The sequence below is a fragment of the Nelusetta ayraudi genome, unplaced genomic scaffold (genome assembly GCF_046127955.1).
Source record: "Nelusetta ayraudi isolate G7.1 ecotype Tasmania unplaced genomic scaffold, CSIRO-AGI_Nayr_v1 ptg000135l, whole genome shotgun sequence".
Lineage (NCBI taxonomy): Eukaryota > Metazoa > Chordata > Actinopteri > Tetraodontiformes > Monacanthidae > Nelusetta > Nelusetta ayraudi.
The window spans coordinates 10,938,502-10,955,602 of NW_027466185.1; the positions used below are offsets into that span (position 1 = coordinate 10,938,502).

General features: G+C 43.7%; 3 protein-coding genes across 10 annotated transcripts in view; 2 read left to right on the top strand and 1 right to left on the bottom strand.

The window, feature by feature from the left end:
- LOC142877194 (uncharacterized) overlaps positions 1-701 on the top strand; it is a 33,880-nt gene extending 33,179 nt beyond the window's left edge. For all 6 annotated transcript variants that reach the window (XM_076011611.1, XM_076011613.1, XM_076011614.1 and 3 more), the window contains one exon: positions 27-701. In XM_076011611.1, coding sequence (XP_075867726.1) covers positions 27-37 — 11 coding nt within the window. In that variant the 3' untranslated portion in view covers positions 38-701. The remainder of the gene's footprint in view (positions 1-26) is intronic.
- ncdn (neurochondrin) overlaps positions 1-17,101 on the bottom strand; it is a 327,405-nt gene that overhangs the window by 114,323 nt on the left and 195,981 nt on the right. The window lies entirely within an intron of this gene.
- Positions 2,938-16,706, top strand: thrap3b (thyroid hormone receptor associated protein 3b). Of its 3 annotated transcripts, XM_076011606.1 has the most exons (12): positions 5,182-5,337; positions 5,463-5,582; positions 7,964-8,118; positions 9,593-10,411; positions 10,865-11,470; positions 12,201-12,343; positions 12,473-12,584; positions 12,691-12,766; positions 13,483-13,646; positions 13,752-13,983; positions 14,426-14,575; positions 15,132-16,706. In XM_076011606.1, the coding sequence occupies exons 3-12, from the start codon at positions 7,997-7,999 to the stop codon at positions 15,366-15,368; spliced, it is 2,661 nt and encodes an 886-aa protein (XP_075867721.1). In that variant the 5' UTR covers positions 5,182-5,337; positions 5,463-5,582; positions 7,964-7,996; the 3' UTR covers positions 15,369-16,706. The 3 variants fall into 3 exon arrangements, with proteins under 3 accessions (XP_075867723.1, XP_075867722.1, XP_075867721.1); XM_076011608.1 differs by lacking the exons at positions 5,182-5,337; positions 5,463-5,582 and adding an exon at positions 2,938-3,049; XM_076011607.1 differs by lacking the exon at positions 5,463-5,582 and having other exon boundaries at positions 5,180-5,337.

Below are 17,101 nucleotides of genomic sequence, written 5' to 3' on the forward strand. Positions count from 1 at the left end.
ATGTTCTCTCTCTCCGCCCCCTGCAGAGGTCCTGTGAGCGCCCACACGTCCTCGGAGACGCGCCTTATGTCTCGGCTTCAGCTATGAGATTCATGCCCCACCACAGCAACTTAATGACGAAAAAAAAGAAAAAAACGGTGTGCCAAACTAGCAATGAACTGCGCAGAACTCACATTTATAGCATCAGCGACAGAGCAAGATGTCGAGGAGGAGGAGGAGGAAGAAGAGGAAGAGGAGGAGGAAAAAATTCTTCCCGAGAAGAGAGAAAAACTCTGTAATGTACAAAAAAGGAAAAAAAATCAACAAGTATTCTCTGTCTTCACTGCGTGTCATGGTGCAGCATTTGTCAAGTTTTATTGAAAATGTCACATAAAGATTTTATGGTGCACCTTAAAGATGACTGACTATGTAACAGCTTTTAGGGGGGGAAAGAATCAGTACGTAGGAATACCCAGAAATACATAATATTTGACAATGGTTGTTATTATTACCGTCGTTTACCATATTGTTATTGTTACCTTAAGTTGAGCAGTGTGTGCGTGTCGCGTGTTTTGTCGTTTTCCGTCTTGAATTATTGAGTTATTTAACACGGGGAGCGTTGCAAGGACTGGCCACAGACAGTGTATGTAAATGTGTAATGAGCCTGGCTGCCTCTGCCTCCTGTTACAGGGGATCTGTGAAATAAAGCTTTATGAAAAGGGGCTCGGTGGCTGTCTTTAAAGAACGCTTGCTGCTACAACTTCCTTGTTTTAGTCTAAATCGCTCTTCCAGGTGCAGAAGAGAAAATGAGAGGATTTACTTTCAGGTAAAAATTGCTTTCCACAATTTTTGCTAAGCATATTTTAATTGTTTCTCTGTTTAGTTGCCACTTTATCCCACTCACCTGTAGCAAAGCCTGAAAATCATGAGAGCTTTTTGATTTTTTTGGGGGGATTTATAAACGTAATTCCATCCATCCATCCATTTTCAATACCCGCTTCTTCCCAAGCTCAGGCTCACGGAGTTCTGCTGGAGCCTATCCCAGCTGCCATAGGGCGAAGGCAGGGTGACACCCTGGACAAGTCGCCAGTTCAAACGTTCATTCAATTCAGAATTATTTTGATTGTAAAAATACCCAAGGAACACTTGATAGTTTGCTCAAGAAAACTTAAGATGTGATTGTCAAAGATGTCCCTTGTTGTGTGATTATCTTATCTAATATCAATTTCAATGAGCTGAAATAGCAGTACTGGCTGTTGATAATTATTTGCTCAAAGACCAGAAGGTGGCAGCACAAACTCCACTGTTCCCTGTCACATGATTTCTGTGACCCTAGTTTACTAAGTTAAGGAAGTCATTTGAGAGAATGTTGCAGGTAGATGCTGGCAGCGGTACTGATTATCCATGTCAGCTAATACAAGAGGAAGAAGAATAAAAGAAGAATATGAAGTCTTTTTCTAACTGATCTACTGGTATTCAGTAGTTCTTTAGTTACTATGTGGCTGCAACACTACCTCAAGGTTGTATTGGCTGTTGAGAGACATCAGTGTCATTTTCATTTACATTGATGGTTCAGGGTCTGTTTATAAAAGAGTAGAGAGAGGCCTTTCTGTTTTCACTTTACTGTGGCTTCAGGTTACGCGGAGGAGCGAACCGATCCCAGTCAGCTGAGGTCCAGTCCGGCCAAAGGATCAAAGGTACCTCCACAGGGGATTTACTGTCCGCTCGCCAAGATGAACGCCAGCAATCAAACATTAGCGGCCTTGTGGTTGCTCTGGTTTTGTCGTCGGCTCGAGGTGACCCCGTCGGTTTTAACTGTCACAGGGTTCAAGCCTAAATGTCGGCCCTGTGGGGAAAAGTATTCCCATTATGTACTATAAGTAAAAGTAGAGATAGTTGTGTAAAAAAGAAAATACTCTGTTAAAAATGAAAGTACTGATTCAACTCATTTAAATTTAAGAAAGTACAGCTTGTGAAATGTACATAAGTAAAAAAGTGCAATTTTTTTTGGCAATTAATGAAACAATACATTTCGTGATAGAATAATCTGGACTGAACTGACGAAAGGTCTTGCGTGAGCATCTGGATCATTTTTTAACAGCTTTGCTCTTAAGACTGTACATTTTTGTCTTTTCCAACACAACCAAACTGTAATCAGTAAATGATGACCAGTGGCTAGCTGTTATTGGATGTTTACACTTAAAAAAAAAAACCCAAACCCAAACATGTTTAACATTTTAAAGACCAGTGACACTAATGTAAATTAATGAACAGTGACCTCAAAGCCGAGGTACTCTAACATAATCGCCCTCTAAAATATGATTCATTTTTATGTTTAACTACTCTACAGCATTCAAGCTCCACTTTAAGCAAAAACAACTTTAATAGTAAGTATATTACTCTGAACAGAATGTGTATCTTTAAAACACAAAATTAATGTGTGGGTTTTTTTCCCCCCAATTTAAGAAGCAGAAAGTACAGATATTTGTGAACAAATGTAGGGAATAAAAAGTTATCAAAGAAATACTCAAATACAGGTACCCGAAAAATCTACGTACAATAACAAAGTATTTCTCTGTTGTTACTTCCCACATCTGGTTCTGTGTGATGATCATCCTTACAATTACTTTAAATGAAATACTTCATAGCACCACAGTACATTTGAGGACTGAAGTAATCCTTAGATCTGGTAAACATGGGCCATGAATTCCCGGACATTCAACTTTGTTTTGGCTGTTCTCTCAGTTCGTTGTGACCTGTTAGTGAGGAAGCAGAGATGTCAACCTTGAAGAGCAACAAGGTGCTCTTGACTTTTACAGTTGAAGACAGGAAATGTCACCACAACAGGACACACAACACGTCACGCAGCTCAATCAGCAAAGACGATTCACTAAAAAGGCTCCCAGGGGGCAAAGTATTTATAATTCACATGCGGTTCCACCAAGTAGCTGTGAGACACTTCGTAGCGCACATTCTCAGCAACCTTCTCCCTCGCTTTTTTGGGTTTAACGGAAAAAACCTTCTTCTTCTTCTTCCTGCTGCTTGCGGTGCTTTCACCCACTCTTGCAAGGTGAGCCACTTCTCCATCTCCCACACATTTGCATTTTTTATGTGGCTGTTTTTCGGTGTTTCAGACCAGCGAAGAGCTCTCAGAGGAAGCAACACTTGAGTTAGTTTTGAATTAAATATATACGTCAGTGAGGGTGGGGAATTCAGAGCACACAAAATGTTCAAATAGTCAGAAAAAAGCCGACAAACTTTTGGGAAAACATTGTAGATGCTTAAAAAGATGAATCTATATTTTCTATATCTATATATTAATTCAATAGTTTTCACAGAAGCCAGATTTTTGATATTTTGGCTAACTTCTAATATCTAGAAACACCATAACTTAAACAAGGACTTTTAATAGAACCTATGAAACTTGAATGAAATGAGTGAAAGAACAGCTTTTGAGATTTTAAACTGGCCTCTCACGCTCCCGAGTGTTGCATCTAGTATGTGTGTTTGCTCCATTTTAAAAGTTGACCCAAATTGTTCTACAGTACCACGCGTTCCTATGAATTTACACGTTATCCTTTTAATCTGCCTGACCTGAAGTCAATTTGGATTGGTAATCTTACTTGTCCAATTTGTTCTCTGCTCCTTGCACCTCAGGCTTCCAGTGAGGCCGTAAACAGCTTGTAACACTGAGTGACAGCCAAGAGGCCCAGCGTGGTCTCGCTCTCTTGGCCAGAGCCGAGATTCACCAAAGGTTAATTTTAACTTTGGAGCGTCTGAGAGTTCCACACCTGTGCCGAGATGAAAATGACAGTGAATTTGGAGCTGTTGTCGCATCTGAAGTCAGAGGTCAAATAGGGACAACCTCACTAATGCATGCCCATTAGAGTTGTGAGAATTCCAACAGCATCCTTGTCAGTTGTGGACTGGTAATCAAGGCGCTGCAAAATGATGAAAGTGTGCGTCTCTTTATATTGCCAGTCTTGTCCAGGAGATAAAGAATAGAGCTTGAAAACCACAAGTTGTCAAATGCACTTAAAAGAAATGATCCAATTGTAAGAACACTACATACATTATACAAAAAAGTACCTCAGCAAAATGTTTTTTGTGTATAGATACGGACATCTCTCTATCTTATATCTCACCAACCTCACCTAAAAAAGAAAATTGTGAATTTGTGAATTAATTGATGTAATCATCAATTAAGTGCGTATAATTAACAATTAGGTCTCACTAGTTTATGATAAGATGAGACAGAAGGCAACTACATGAAGTGCTGGTGCTTTATCTGAGGCCAACTGGCCTGCGTGATTGTGTGGTGTTGTGATGGAATCTGTCGGTGATAGGGGGTGTTATGAGGCTTTTAGTTAGATATAAATAGAGCAGGGGTCCTCCAAACAACACAGGGGTTTATGCATTTGGGCACAGTTGCCAGTGCAAGGTCGTCGTTTGACTTTGAGAAAGTGGTCAGTTAGTGCTGGAAGCCTGATCAAATGGCTTTTCATTGTGGAAAGTGGCAATAAGAAGAGCAACGTCTGTGCTGAAAAAATTGAAAAGGTGTCAAAGGAACCCCGTTGAATCGTATCATTCATTCATTTTCCTGGAGTTTTAGTATTCTTGAAGTTGCAGAATTTCTATTGCTTTGGTGTAGAAACGACAGATTTAAAAATGTCTGAGCTTCACTTTGAGGGATCATTTTCCCTAAAAAAAATAAATAAATAAATTTGACATCTGTTAGAGTGAAGGATTTAGCTGTTTTTTTCCCCTCTTTAAAGCCACATTTACTTCACAAAACACTACTTGTGAGTTTAAGAATAGCTTTGTTGATCATCCCTATATTAAATTCAACATCTCTCTGCAACTGCTATGTTGATACACACAACCGGGAGGAACCGTTGAGGCCCAGGCCCAAACTCCAAATATTATTCTGGCCTCAGGGACTTTGTGAAGGGACTCTGTAATAAGCCCCTGCCACAGGTGTCATTGGAAACCTGGAAACAACAGCAACAGCGGATAAATAATGAGCTTCTACACACACACACACACACACACACACACACACACACACACACACACACACACACACACACACACACACACACACGAGAATGAAATGCGATCCTTTTTCTCTCCCGCCCCAACAGACCCTGGCGCGGCTTCACAGTTAACGCAAAAGATCGCGAGATTTTAACCTAAGGCGATCGTTAGCCAACAGTTTCAGACGATCTTCAGCCAGGCTTATAAACCGGACACGGGTGAACGCATGCATTTCATCGATATCGAAAATGCTTAGGCTTTTTGCATAACATTTTGTCGGATAAAACAGTCCACGAATTGGCAAGCCGGAGTCTTTCGAAGGCACGGTGCGCCGCCTCTGGCGGTTTCTCATCTAGTGTGTATGTGTGTGTGAGACTGAGATGTTGCTAGCTAGCTCGCATGTAGCCTCGTTGCTAACACTCGCGTAGTATACTTGGTCCGTCCAGGGAAACCAGGAAGGAGGGACCAGAGGAGACGGAACAGGCGGCTTGGCCTCAACAAAATTGAGCAACTTCAGTGCATATTCATTGAAAGGAATCGTGTCCAGGGCGTGAGGATAAAGTAAGGTAAAGGCACCGTGTTTCGTTTTCTCAGCAGACCCAAATCTTGTCAGACTCAAACCCTTCCGTTTGCCATTCGCGAAAAATGGCACCGTCGTCGACGCGCAGGACCAAGCTTATCCTGATCTTTAACCAGTTTTCTACTTTTATTATTCACCAGGGCTATGTGTCTCTTTTCACGGCTGCAGGAAGACAACATAATATTTTGATATTTTTTGGGCTGACCTTGTTTGTCTTTTTTTTTTTTTTTTTAATCAGTCAAACTGCAACCAGATCAAATGGGAACCATTTTACTGAAGCGTGTAGGCAGCGCACGTTTACTGAGCATTCCCGAAGCCAATCATCGACGCAGTTGGACGCTAAAATTGGTGCAGCTGTGTTCGTAAAGATGCAGTTTGCCCTCAGATTATTTACGACCGGCTATGTTTAGGCTATTCAATTCAGAGCTGATCAATATGGAACTGTTTTTGTGCAATCTCAGTATTTACATTGCCCGACTCCGTAACATTTGGATGTTATATTATTAAAGTTGCAGACCATCATTAGCACTACAGGCTTCCTAATTACTGTCAGCGACCTGCAATGCAATCTTGAAATGGAGAAATGCGACATTAGTCATGCCACGTTTCATTTCCTGCTTTGTGTTTTGTGTAGAGTGATAACCGCAGTTGGAAGGAGTTGGCATGTTGTGACGCTGTTGACGTCCAGTGATGAACCGCATTGCGTTCTGTGTTAGTGTTGAGTTGTGGATGGTGGCCGGAAGGAAACAAAATTCGTCTGTAAATCTTTCCTTGCACAGCTCACCGTGTTTACTTCCACCGGGCTTGTTTATAATGATGCACTTGGAAAGGGCGAGCCGTTCAGTGCGGTGCTTGGCCAGTGAACTGATTAATTTCTGACTTCCTGGTAGAGGTGCCACTTACCTGCTGGAGATGAAAGGCCAAAGGGCAGCCAGTCATCTCAGAATGATGGGGTCAGTGCCCGCAGTTAGGTTTCTTTCCAATTCCTGGAAGGTGTCACTTTGATCTGGTGACAAGCCTATGTTTAGCTTCCTATGGCATTAACCGAGGCAAGAGCCTAACCTGGACTTTAAACAGCTGTAAAAAAAAAAAAAAAAAAAAAAAAAAGAAGAAGCACAAATGAAATATTTTGTTTCCCTCCGAGTTAGCCAGGTAGTCAGTTGCACAACGCTACAGACTTTGTCGAGAGATTGCCGTCATCAAAGCTTTTTTTTTTTTTTGCCTCAAATGATCCCACTCTTTATGTGCTCCTGTTTCACTTTTTTGTGAGTTACTCTTGATTTTCTTCAGTTCTGTTCAACAGATTTTGAAAGAAGAGTATTTTGTTGTTAATTTATTTCAGGAAATGGGAGCAAACGTGTACAGATAAGGTTTTTGGTAAACATTGCCTTGTAGTTAATCATAATGGTGAAATGTTTTTTTTTTTTTTTAATCTTTAAGGGAAGTGATGGCATGTCGCAATCAGTAATAGCCTCTTTAATGTTTTACTATTTTGTCATGCTTTCTTTCAGCCTGTTTACTTGTTAGCTTTGAGGGCAAAGTCACTCCACCGACACTGTTCATTTACCTGAGGACACATTTCTCTTCACCCTTCTAGGCGTTTGTGTAAAACTACACTTGTTTGTAAATAGGAGGCACCAACTTAAATCATTAATGCACTGAAGAAAGGTTGGTAAGATTTTGGAGTTCTGTAGTTTTTTTTTTTAACTTGTTATGATGAAGATTGCTGATATTTGATCTTCAGGATTTTTTTTGGATAAGTGAATAAGAATTGAGCATAGAAATAGGGTCAGTCCAATTCTAATCTACAGATAAGCGATGGATAATTGTCTTGTAGCAGCCGCAGCTGCTGTGTATTCTGAACATGGAATGTTGTGGCATTCCACGTGCTGTCAGTGGCCCTAAACTTCCTGTGTCCAAGAATTTCCACTTCGTATCAGGTCACACGAAGTGTGTGTGTGTGTGTGTGTGTGTGTGTGTGTGTGTGTGTGTGTGTGTGTGTGTGTGTGTGTGTGTGTGTGTGTGTGTGTGTGTGTGTGTGTGTGTGTGTGTGTGTGTGTGTGTGTCTGCTTTGGCTCTCATTTACATTTCTTTATGTCAAAGTCATGCGGGGCTTCAGAGTTGAGAGCAGCTGGGTCTTGATGACGGGCAGGGAAGTAGGAAGTAAGGTGTTTGCTCTCTGGTCTAACAACAGCCACATGCCTCAGGAAATATAGCACTGAAATGATGGAGGATAATTAGCGTTAAGTGTTTGGTATTTAATCAAGTGAACCCTTGTTTGGTAGTTAATCATTTGATCAGTTTAGAGTCTCTGTATTTAAATTTAGTACTGTAAAATAATATAATTCCCCCTTTTCTATTCCTAAGGTAAATCATAATTGAACTGGCCTAAGAGCAAAGATGTCTAAGGGTCCAAACTCTCCGGCTCAGTCCCGCTCCAAGTCGAGGTCCAGATCCAGGTCTTATTCCAGATCTCACTCTCGGAGCCGTTCTCGCTCAAGATCCAGAAAACGTCGCTACAGGTAAATCCGTCATTGGTACATTTGCTTGTTCTGTGTTTAACAGCCGCTTTGCAGCCATACATTGTTTTAAAGTGTGTTTTTGGCATGTTACAATAAGTCACTTATTTTATTTTTAATTTTTGAGAGAAAATGGAGCAGAAAAATTGCTATCCAGGGATACACTGATGCACCTTCCAAGGAGTGTAGTGGAAGTTGTTGATCCGAATATCTCTTTGTTGGTGTAGTCAGGGTGTGGCACAAAGGAATGAAGTCCGGTTTCACACTGCTGGTGTTTGCTGTTGGCTTTGACTCAGCTGCCGTCTCAGTCCAAACAGACAGCGACTGAAAGACTTGACACTATTTTGCACCCAACCGTACCTGGGCCTGGCATCACGACCATTGCCAAATTAAATGGAACATTAGATGTGACGTGCAGCAGTAGTTGCTGAACCTGAGTCCCTGTGGCTTCTCGGTTTCTATCCCAGAATTTGCATCTCTGTTTTCCTAGAAAAGCAATTTGCATTATCTCATTTTAATTCTTCTAAGAAGTTCCTCCCTTGTTGTCGGCACTTCTATTGTTTATCATGTTACATTGTTGTGGAAGTTCTTTACAACCAGGTCCCCTCCCTCGCCATTAACAACGGAAGCTCAAAGGTTGAACCTGTTGTGAATCATCACTTTTCCAAGGGCACCGCAGCAGCGCTGCATTTCAACGACTGTTGAGAGAACGGAGAGAATCCGCTGCTCACCTGTCTGACATTCACTCCTTCCCCTCGTTTTTTTGGCCCCTTTAAGTACAACATAGTGGTTGCGTCCACACGTGCTAACAAACAGGTTGAACCAGCGACGCTGTAAAACATCAATGTGGGTCATCTGTCAGGTTTGGAGTTGCCAGAGAAGCGCAGTGAATTGTTCAGGGAGGTTGTTATTCCTTCGCTGCTGTAGCTGCTGTTTGGCTCCACCTGCTGGCTGTACAGCTGAACGCCCGGTTGTGATACAGAAGATAGTTTCTACCATGGACAATTGTCATTATTTCAAGTTTTTCTTGTATAATATACACTACCAGTCAAAAGTTTGGACACACCCTCTGAATTTAATGTCTTTTCTTTCATTCTCCTCACTGTTGACATTGCAGTTTCTCACTGAAGGCATCAAAACTACATCTGAACACACATGGAATTATGTAGGAAACAAAGTGTAAAATAACTCAAATACATTTTATATTTAAATTCTTCAAGATAGCCACCTTTCATAAAAGACACGTAGTTATTTACCATGTTTTTCTTTGCTGCATAATTGCATCCATCTTGCTCATATATGTGATGTCTTCAGTATCTATCTGCAGTTTGGAAAGTTGTAAAGATATAAAAAAAAATATATATATTTGCACTAAAGGTGTGTCAACACTTTTGACTGGTAGTGTATGTTGTACATTCCTTGTATCTTATTTCTTTTTCTTGTATTTATTTCTTGTGTCAATTTTTCCCTCTTGCAGCTCCAGGTCTCGCTCCCGCTCCCGCTCTCACACGCCGCCCTACAGAAACTACCCCTCCAGGGACTACCAGAACAACAGAGGTGGCTTCCGGGGCTACAACCGCGGCTACCGGCGGCCCTTCCACTACCGCGGCAGGAACCGAGGCTACTACCAGCGCGGCCACTACCAGAACAGGGGGGGCGGCGGCGGCTACGGCTACAAGTCCAATTGGCAGGGCGGCGGTGGCGGCGGCGGGGGAGGGGGCGGCGGCGGCGGAGGCGGCTGGCACGACCGCCACCACGACCAGGACCACCACTCGCACAGCCCCAGGAGGGGGCGCTCGCGCACCCCAAAGAAGCGCTCGGTCAGTCGGAGCCGCTCGCGCAACTCGGACCGCTCGTCCTCGGCCAAGTCGCGGCGCTCCCGCCACTCCAGCTACTCCTCGCGCTCGCGCTCCTCGTCGCCGCGCCACCGCAGCAGCAAGTCCAAGCGCAGCGCCTCCAAGGACGCCAAGCTGGCGGAGAAGCAGGCGGAGAAGTCTGGCCAGGCGGCGGAGGGCACCGCCATCGAGAAGACGTCCGGGGGCAAATGGATCGACTACGACGCCAGCCCCAAGCGAGCCGGCGCCGACGACAAGAAGGAGGAGGCCTCCTCCGGTGCCGAAGGCAAAGGCTCGGGCGGTGGCGCCACCCTGTGGAAAACCATTGGCAACACGTCTCCCCCTGTGAACGAGAGCCCCGCCAAGTCCGGGCAAACGGCGTCGTTTGGAGGCTTTGGCTTCTTTTCAAAGGACGATGCCAAATCTGAAGACAAAGCCGGAATCTCTGCCGCCTTCAAAAAGTACGTCTGGCGCCTTTAAAATTTTGAAAGAAAAAAAATAACTGTAGTTGCATTCCTTTTTAATTTTTCTATCGCCCTTAACATTATTTTTCTTTTAAACATGTAGCCTTTTTCAAAGATCCACGGAAGCATACATATTAAAAAGGAGAACATAAAACATTCCAAATTTTAAAGTGCATTAAACTTGTAGCCGGCTGTTGTCACTGAGAGGAGGTTGTATGAAAAAGGTGGTAATGACGTGAGTACAATCACTGCAATGTTGTTTGTTGTTGCAATGTTTTGCTTTTACGCACCATGATAACCCAGTGCACACATTAATTGTTTTGCTTTAAAAGTGGAAATGTTGACGTGTGTGTCCGTCCATCTCCTCTCTCCCATTTCCCTTTGAAATATTTCTCCTCGTTCCCTTTGCGTTGATTTTTTCAACTTGGGTTCTTCGCTCCTGTGCTGCAGGTTTTTGGCTGAGAATAGCAAAAACAAAAAGGCCGCCGATAAGGAGAGCAGCCGCGAAAAGGACGCGAGCGCCTTGGACAAAGACAAGGAGAAAGGCGGCAAGTCTGGAGAGCTTTTCAACATCTCGGCAGCCTCGTTCGCCGACTCCAAAGAAGACAAAGCCGTGCCCTTCTTTGACGCCATGGAGGAGGAGTTCCTCAAGTCCCACGGCCTGAAGGAGAGCGACCTGGAGGACGGCGAGGTCAAGACCACGCTGACGGCGCGCGACATCTTCGGCAAGTGGGGCGACGAGCCCGCCTACCCGACGGCCTACCCGTCGTTCAAGACCAAGAGCCGCAGCGAGCTGGAGGACGAGGAGGCCGAGGAGCAGATCGAGGAGGACCTGTACCGCAGCCGCAAGCTCAGCTCCAAGAAGGAGGAGAAGGCCAAGAAGAAGGAGAAGAAGGAGAAGGAGAAGAGACGCAGCCCATCGTCCCCCGCCCACTCCCGGGAGAAGGACCGGCCGCTGTTCCCCGTCATGCCCCGGGAGGACTCCCCGCCACGACACCTCTCCTCCTCCAGAGAGGAGTTTGAACTGAAAATCAGCTCTTTAGACGACATGCCCAGGTGTGTGGCCAGCGTCCTGACACAGCGCTTCCCAACTGGGGGAGTCTCAGGACCCGTGCTGCTTCTTATCCTGTAGTTTCCAGACAAATTTATTCCACAAAAATAGAAAAATAGATACAGGATGCCTTCATCCAGTCATAGTCATCGCATGAACAAAATAGAATATAAAAGGCTTAAATATAATATATAAAATATAATCCCTGTTTGAAAAAATCAAACTGCCCACGAAGCTGCGACCCAATGGAAACAGCTCCACCGGCCCCACCAGTTGAGAAACACTCAACAATTCATCGCTTATTGATTGGCGATTAAGAATTTAACCAATTAAATTGCTCGCAATTCATTTAATTTTTTTCCGTTAAATGGTGTGGTGTATACCTGTATACCTAGAACAAGTTACTTTTAAACAACTAGGGCCCATTAGCAGTCAACTTAAAGTCAGAGGAGAAATGTTTAGGGTGTTTTTACTGTTCTCCAATGTAAAAATTGGTCACAGCGGACCCTCAACATTATTGAAGGATTAAATAATGTGTGCTTACACGTTTTTTATTGTGAAATTTAGATTCTCAGGAAAAATCACAGCTTGTCAATTAATCGTTAATCAATCGATAAGGTCAATCAACTCACATTTAATGAATTCATTGATAATTTGCATCCCGACTTCTAATCCATTTACATTTCTGCTTCCGAGCCGTGTTGCACCTTTAAAACCTTGTTTTTTTCTTCTCAGCTCTTCCCTCGGCCGTGACCCACTCAGTAAGAAAGATGTGGAATTTCGCTCCATTTTCCAGCACATTCAGTCAGCACAGCTCCGCCGCAGCCCCTCCGAGCTGTTCAACCAGCACGTAGTCTCAATCGTGCACTACATCAAAGGTAGAGTGAGAGCTGCGTCTGCATGCCTTCATCAGATAAGACACCCGATGGAGACTTTATCATTTGCGGTTGTTTAAATTGTTGTTTGTTTGTTTGTTCTTTGTTTTGTGCTTTCCTCTCGATTCGCAGCTCAACACTTCCGCTCCTCAGACATGACTTTAAGTGAGCGTTTTGCCATGTACCAAAGAAAAGCTGCAGAGGCAGAAATGAGGAAGCCAAGGAAGAGCCCAGAAATCCACAGGTACCAGAAAGTTTTTCCCGACGGTGGCAGATTTCGTCTCATCGTCGTCATTGTGTGTTTCTTGAGTCGCTGCCCGTCGACCTAACAGCGCTGTCCCCTCTCGCAGGAGAATCGATGTGTCACCCAGTGCTTTTAAGAGGCACTCTCACGTGTTTGAGGATACCGAGGAAGCGAGCTACAAGGTGACCGGCCCCTTTTGAAATTTGACTTGTTTGGATCGAGGAACAATTGGAGACGATCCAAAGCAGCAGAGTTGAGCTTTGTGCTTTTCTTTTGAAGGATGCATAATTCTAAATCAAAAGAGCCCAATTGTGTTTTGTAAGTGCCGAGCAAGCTCCCCTCAAGCCTATGTGATACGGTTATTGATTGGGTTTGTACGAACCCAAGCAAAAGGCTAAAAGGAAGTGAATTAACAACCTGAGTCCAAGCATCTCAAGGGACGCTTATCAGTGCCTTTACCTTGTAAGTATTTTTTTTGTGAAAAGACAAAACAAACAAAAACAAGCCGCAAAAAAGAGCAGAAAGATAGTGATTTTTTAATTATTATTTTTTAATTAAGCTACATGCATGCCGCTGGTTTCCACAAGCACACTGACATAACAACACTTTAATATAGTTCTGTCATATCAGTATGTCTACATTATTTCATGGTATTATCTTCTGTATGTAATGTTTAATATAATTGTAGCAAAACAAATTACATTTGGCAAAACACACAATGCTACACTAAGTTTTGCACTCTTCTTTTTGTACAGCTGTCATTTGCACGTGTTCCTTTAACTTTCTATTTTTTGACGTACAGACATAGTCTCTCAGTCTGTGGGAAGGAATAGGTTGCACTTGTTACTCTGAGCTTGACTGAAGCTGCCAGCGGCTAACAAACCCCCGGTGTCTGCAGGACCCAAGCCACAGGTTCAAGGGCGACGTGATGGACCTGCGCTTGGATATTGAGAGGCGCAAGAGGTTTGCCGGCAAGGATCGGGGCCGGAGCCCGGGAGGCTCCCGGGGGCCGAGCAGAGAGAGGTCCTCTGAGAAATCCGGGAAGCACCACAAGAAATCCAAGTACGTCCCGACACAGCCGCCGTCTGAGCATCGGTGGTTCCCACACTGGGCGAGGTCCAGACAACTTCTCACACCCCCCTTCCGTCTGTCTGTCTGTCCGTACAGGAAGTCTAAAAAGAAGCGCGACCGTTCCCCGTCTTCCTCCTCGTCCTCGTCCTCCCCCTCCCCCTACCCGCCGTCCTTCAGAGGTAAAGACTACATGGGGGAGGGGATGGAGCACCCGGAGGAGGGCTACAATCACCCACGCTTCCCTCCGCGGGACTACGGCGGCCCCGCGGACAGAGGCCCCCGGGATTACGAGGGCCACAACCCGGAGAGAGGTCGCGGCCGAGGATTTGTAAGTCCCTCCTCCTCCCCTCCGTGCACTCCGCCCGTCCTTCCCGCTGTGTTTGCATATTTATTTCCCCTCTCTGACATATTGACGTCTCCTCTTCTTGCCCTAACGGAATCACAGTCGGCTCTGCTTCTCTGCTCTGTTCCTTCCCACTAATGCTAAGGAACATAATTTGGATGATGATGATGATGATGATGGTGCTGATATTGATGATGACACTGTCAAACATATTCCATACACTGCCTGATTTGTATAAAGGTAACGTAGTGCAAATCAGTGGGACTTCACTTCATCACTAAACAACTCCCTGACTTTCATCCAGCTTTCCTGTTTGCTCCCTTTGTCAGTGTCCCAGGTTGACTGAACAGTTATTAAAATGTTGCGGGTCTATTTTTATGCCCCCCCCTGGAGTCAGTGTTGATAAACAGACCTGTTTTGATTCCAGTTCCCCAGAGTGAGAGGGAGAGGTTGGAACAGGGGAAATTACCCTGGAAACAACAGCAATGGAAACCCTGCCAATATGAATCCTGCGATGCGCCCTCCGGAAGAGGAGTGGGATCCTGAATACACACCCAAGAGCAGGAAGTACTACCTGGTGAGTGTTTCAGTCGCTGATGCAACAGAAAGACCCTTTGCGGCTCCTGTTTCCTTTGGGAGGTTTTGTGTTCATGCTGTATAATTGCAATGCAATAACAAGACTTCAACTACATGTTCGGTTCCCCATTAGATCAGAGAAGAATAGAATTGAAGACATTTATTGATCCCACAGTGGGGAAATTTGCATAATTGCAGCAACAACCCTATGGTGTAAAAATGTGTACAATATATGGCAATAAAAAAACATTTGTAGGGTATAAACCGAAAAAGAAAGCAAGATATTGCCATCTTATTTATGGACAGTTGGATTTACAGTCAGATCAGATACAACCAGATTGTTCTGTTCACATAATAGTGAAAGAAACCAAATCCAATAAGGTTTTGATGTTAAAGAATAACTTACGGATCAGTTTCCGATATTTTCACTGTTTCCTCCTATGTCAACCGTTCCTTCCACAATATGTGTTAGTAGTAAAGTATATGATGAGTCTGACTATAGCACGTTAACGATAACATCCCGTGACCTAATGACGCTACTCCCTCTTATTTGCCAGCACGATGATCGGGACGGGGAGAAAACCTGGGTGGACAACCGCGGGAGAGGCCGGGGAGCCTTCCCTGCCCGCAGGGGGCGCTTCGTGTACCGGAAGGGCGGCGCCGGCGGCGCCAGCCCAAAGTGGACCCACGACATGTACCAGGGCGGCGAGGATGGAGGGATGGCTGACGAAAGCATGGAGGTTGAACGCAAAGACAACAAGGGCGCTGGAGACGCCTCCTCCATGAAGCCGTAGGCCACTGGCCTCTCACTCGGAAGCGTCAAGCACCAAGGGGTCATTTCACGGTTTTCCCTCCACGTCCTTCCATCATTACATTAGTAAAAAAAAAAAATATATGAATATAGTCAGTTAGTTAAGCCTTCACACAGTTCAGACTGATGTGAAAGAAGAGCAGCGCACTCTTACTTTTTTTATGTGACAATATCATTGGATTTTACAGGGCGAGTTGTGTTTTGCCACTTAAAGTTGATTGTCTTTGTGAAGTTGGGAGTCAAAATATTCTGTGAAAAGACAGGTAGTGCTGGTGGTGGTGGAGGGGTGGGGGGAGCATTCGTGCCTTAGAAAAAAATCTAAACGGAAAAAATAGTGAGTTTTAGGCCCATCATAACCGGCACAACTATCATTGTAGCAAGGCATTTAGGCGCCCAGTTGAATCGTTCTCTCCTCTGTTCTGAGCTTCGATATACCTTTGTTTCTGCATGAAATGCTTGATTTATACCCTGCTTCACAGAAACTGGCAGTGGTGGGCCGAGGGCCCCTGGTCCTCCAGGTATCACACAGGTTTGCCTCTGTAGCTCTGAATGATTTGCGCTTGTTGCCTCCGTCATCCAGGCCTAAGTAGCTCCAACAAAAGTTATTGTAAAAAGTGTTAATTCTTTTGGAAAATGCCGTCAGATCCTAAAGATTCATTGTAATTGATTCAATTTACACAGGCGTCCATCTGTTGTGTTAATGTAGGTGAGTCTATCCATTTGTTTAGTTAATTGAATCTTGTGTGAAATGTTACTACCGAAATAAATCGGCCCCTCAATACTTGTGGGAGGAAATGGCCGCAGTGATAATTTCCCACAGAAAGACCACCAGTGAAATTTCAAAAAAAATAAAATACTTTTTTTTTTTGATAGAATACAAATTTACCCAGTAGGACAAAAAAAAGGTGATTTTTTTTTTTTGAGTTGCACACACTAGCTGAACTAGATGTGAGTCTTTGTGCTGCTTGCTCCTACTTCTAACTGTACATACTGCATGAACTAAACCGACCTGTAGAACCGTCTTCAATATTTTATTTGATGCTGACAACTTTTTTTTGTATTGGTTTCTAAAAGCTTCAACGTCTTTTAATTTTAGTGGATTTTTTTTTTCTTCCTTTTATTCAGGGTTTGTCCTACTTGAGTGTCTTTTTCAGGTCTATGAATGAAAAAAAGAAGACAAACACAAAACTGTCTGGCCACAATTGTGCTGAATGCTTTGTGATTGACTCATTGTACCCCACTAGAGTGTAAAAAAAGAAAAAAAAATGTTGAAAAATCATTCTTTTCTTCCTTCTGATAATAAAACACAGTATGTTTAAAACTGTTTATTTACTTTTTAGTATTGAAACCTATTCCAGACCTTTTATTCTTCACGGTGATTTTATGAAAGCCATTTCCAATTTCAAAAACGTGTTTCAATGTGGTTTAGAATATGTGTTAGTTGGCTATCACGTCGACACAAAACACCGGGCTGACAGAACGTAGCAAGAGCATTTACACCTGCTTTTTTCCGGCTGTTTGTCGCCACCTAGAGACAATTTCCCGTACCAATGGGTCCAAAATCCATACCAGAAATCAACAATTCCAGATACAAACAAACAAACAAGCTACTAAAATAAATAAAAAATATATTTTTTTCAAGTCCAAAATGGAATACTCCGGTCCCAATGTTAACATATATTGCAATTACAAATTAGGCTTGTGTGTCTCATTGGA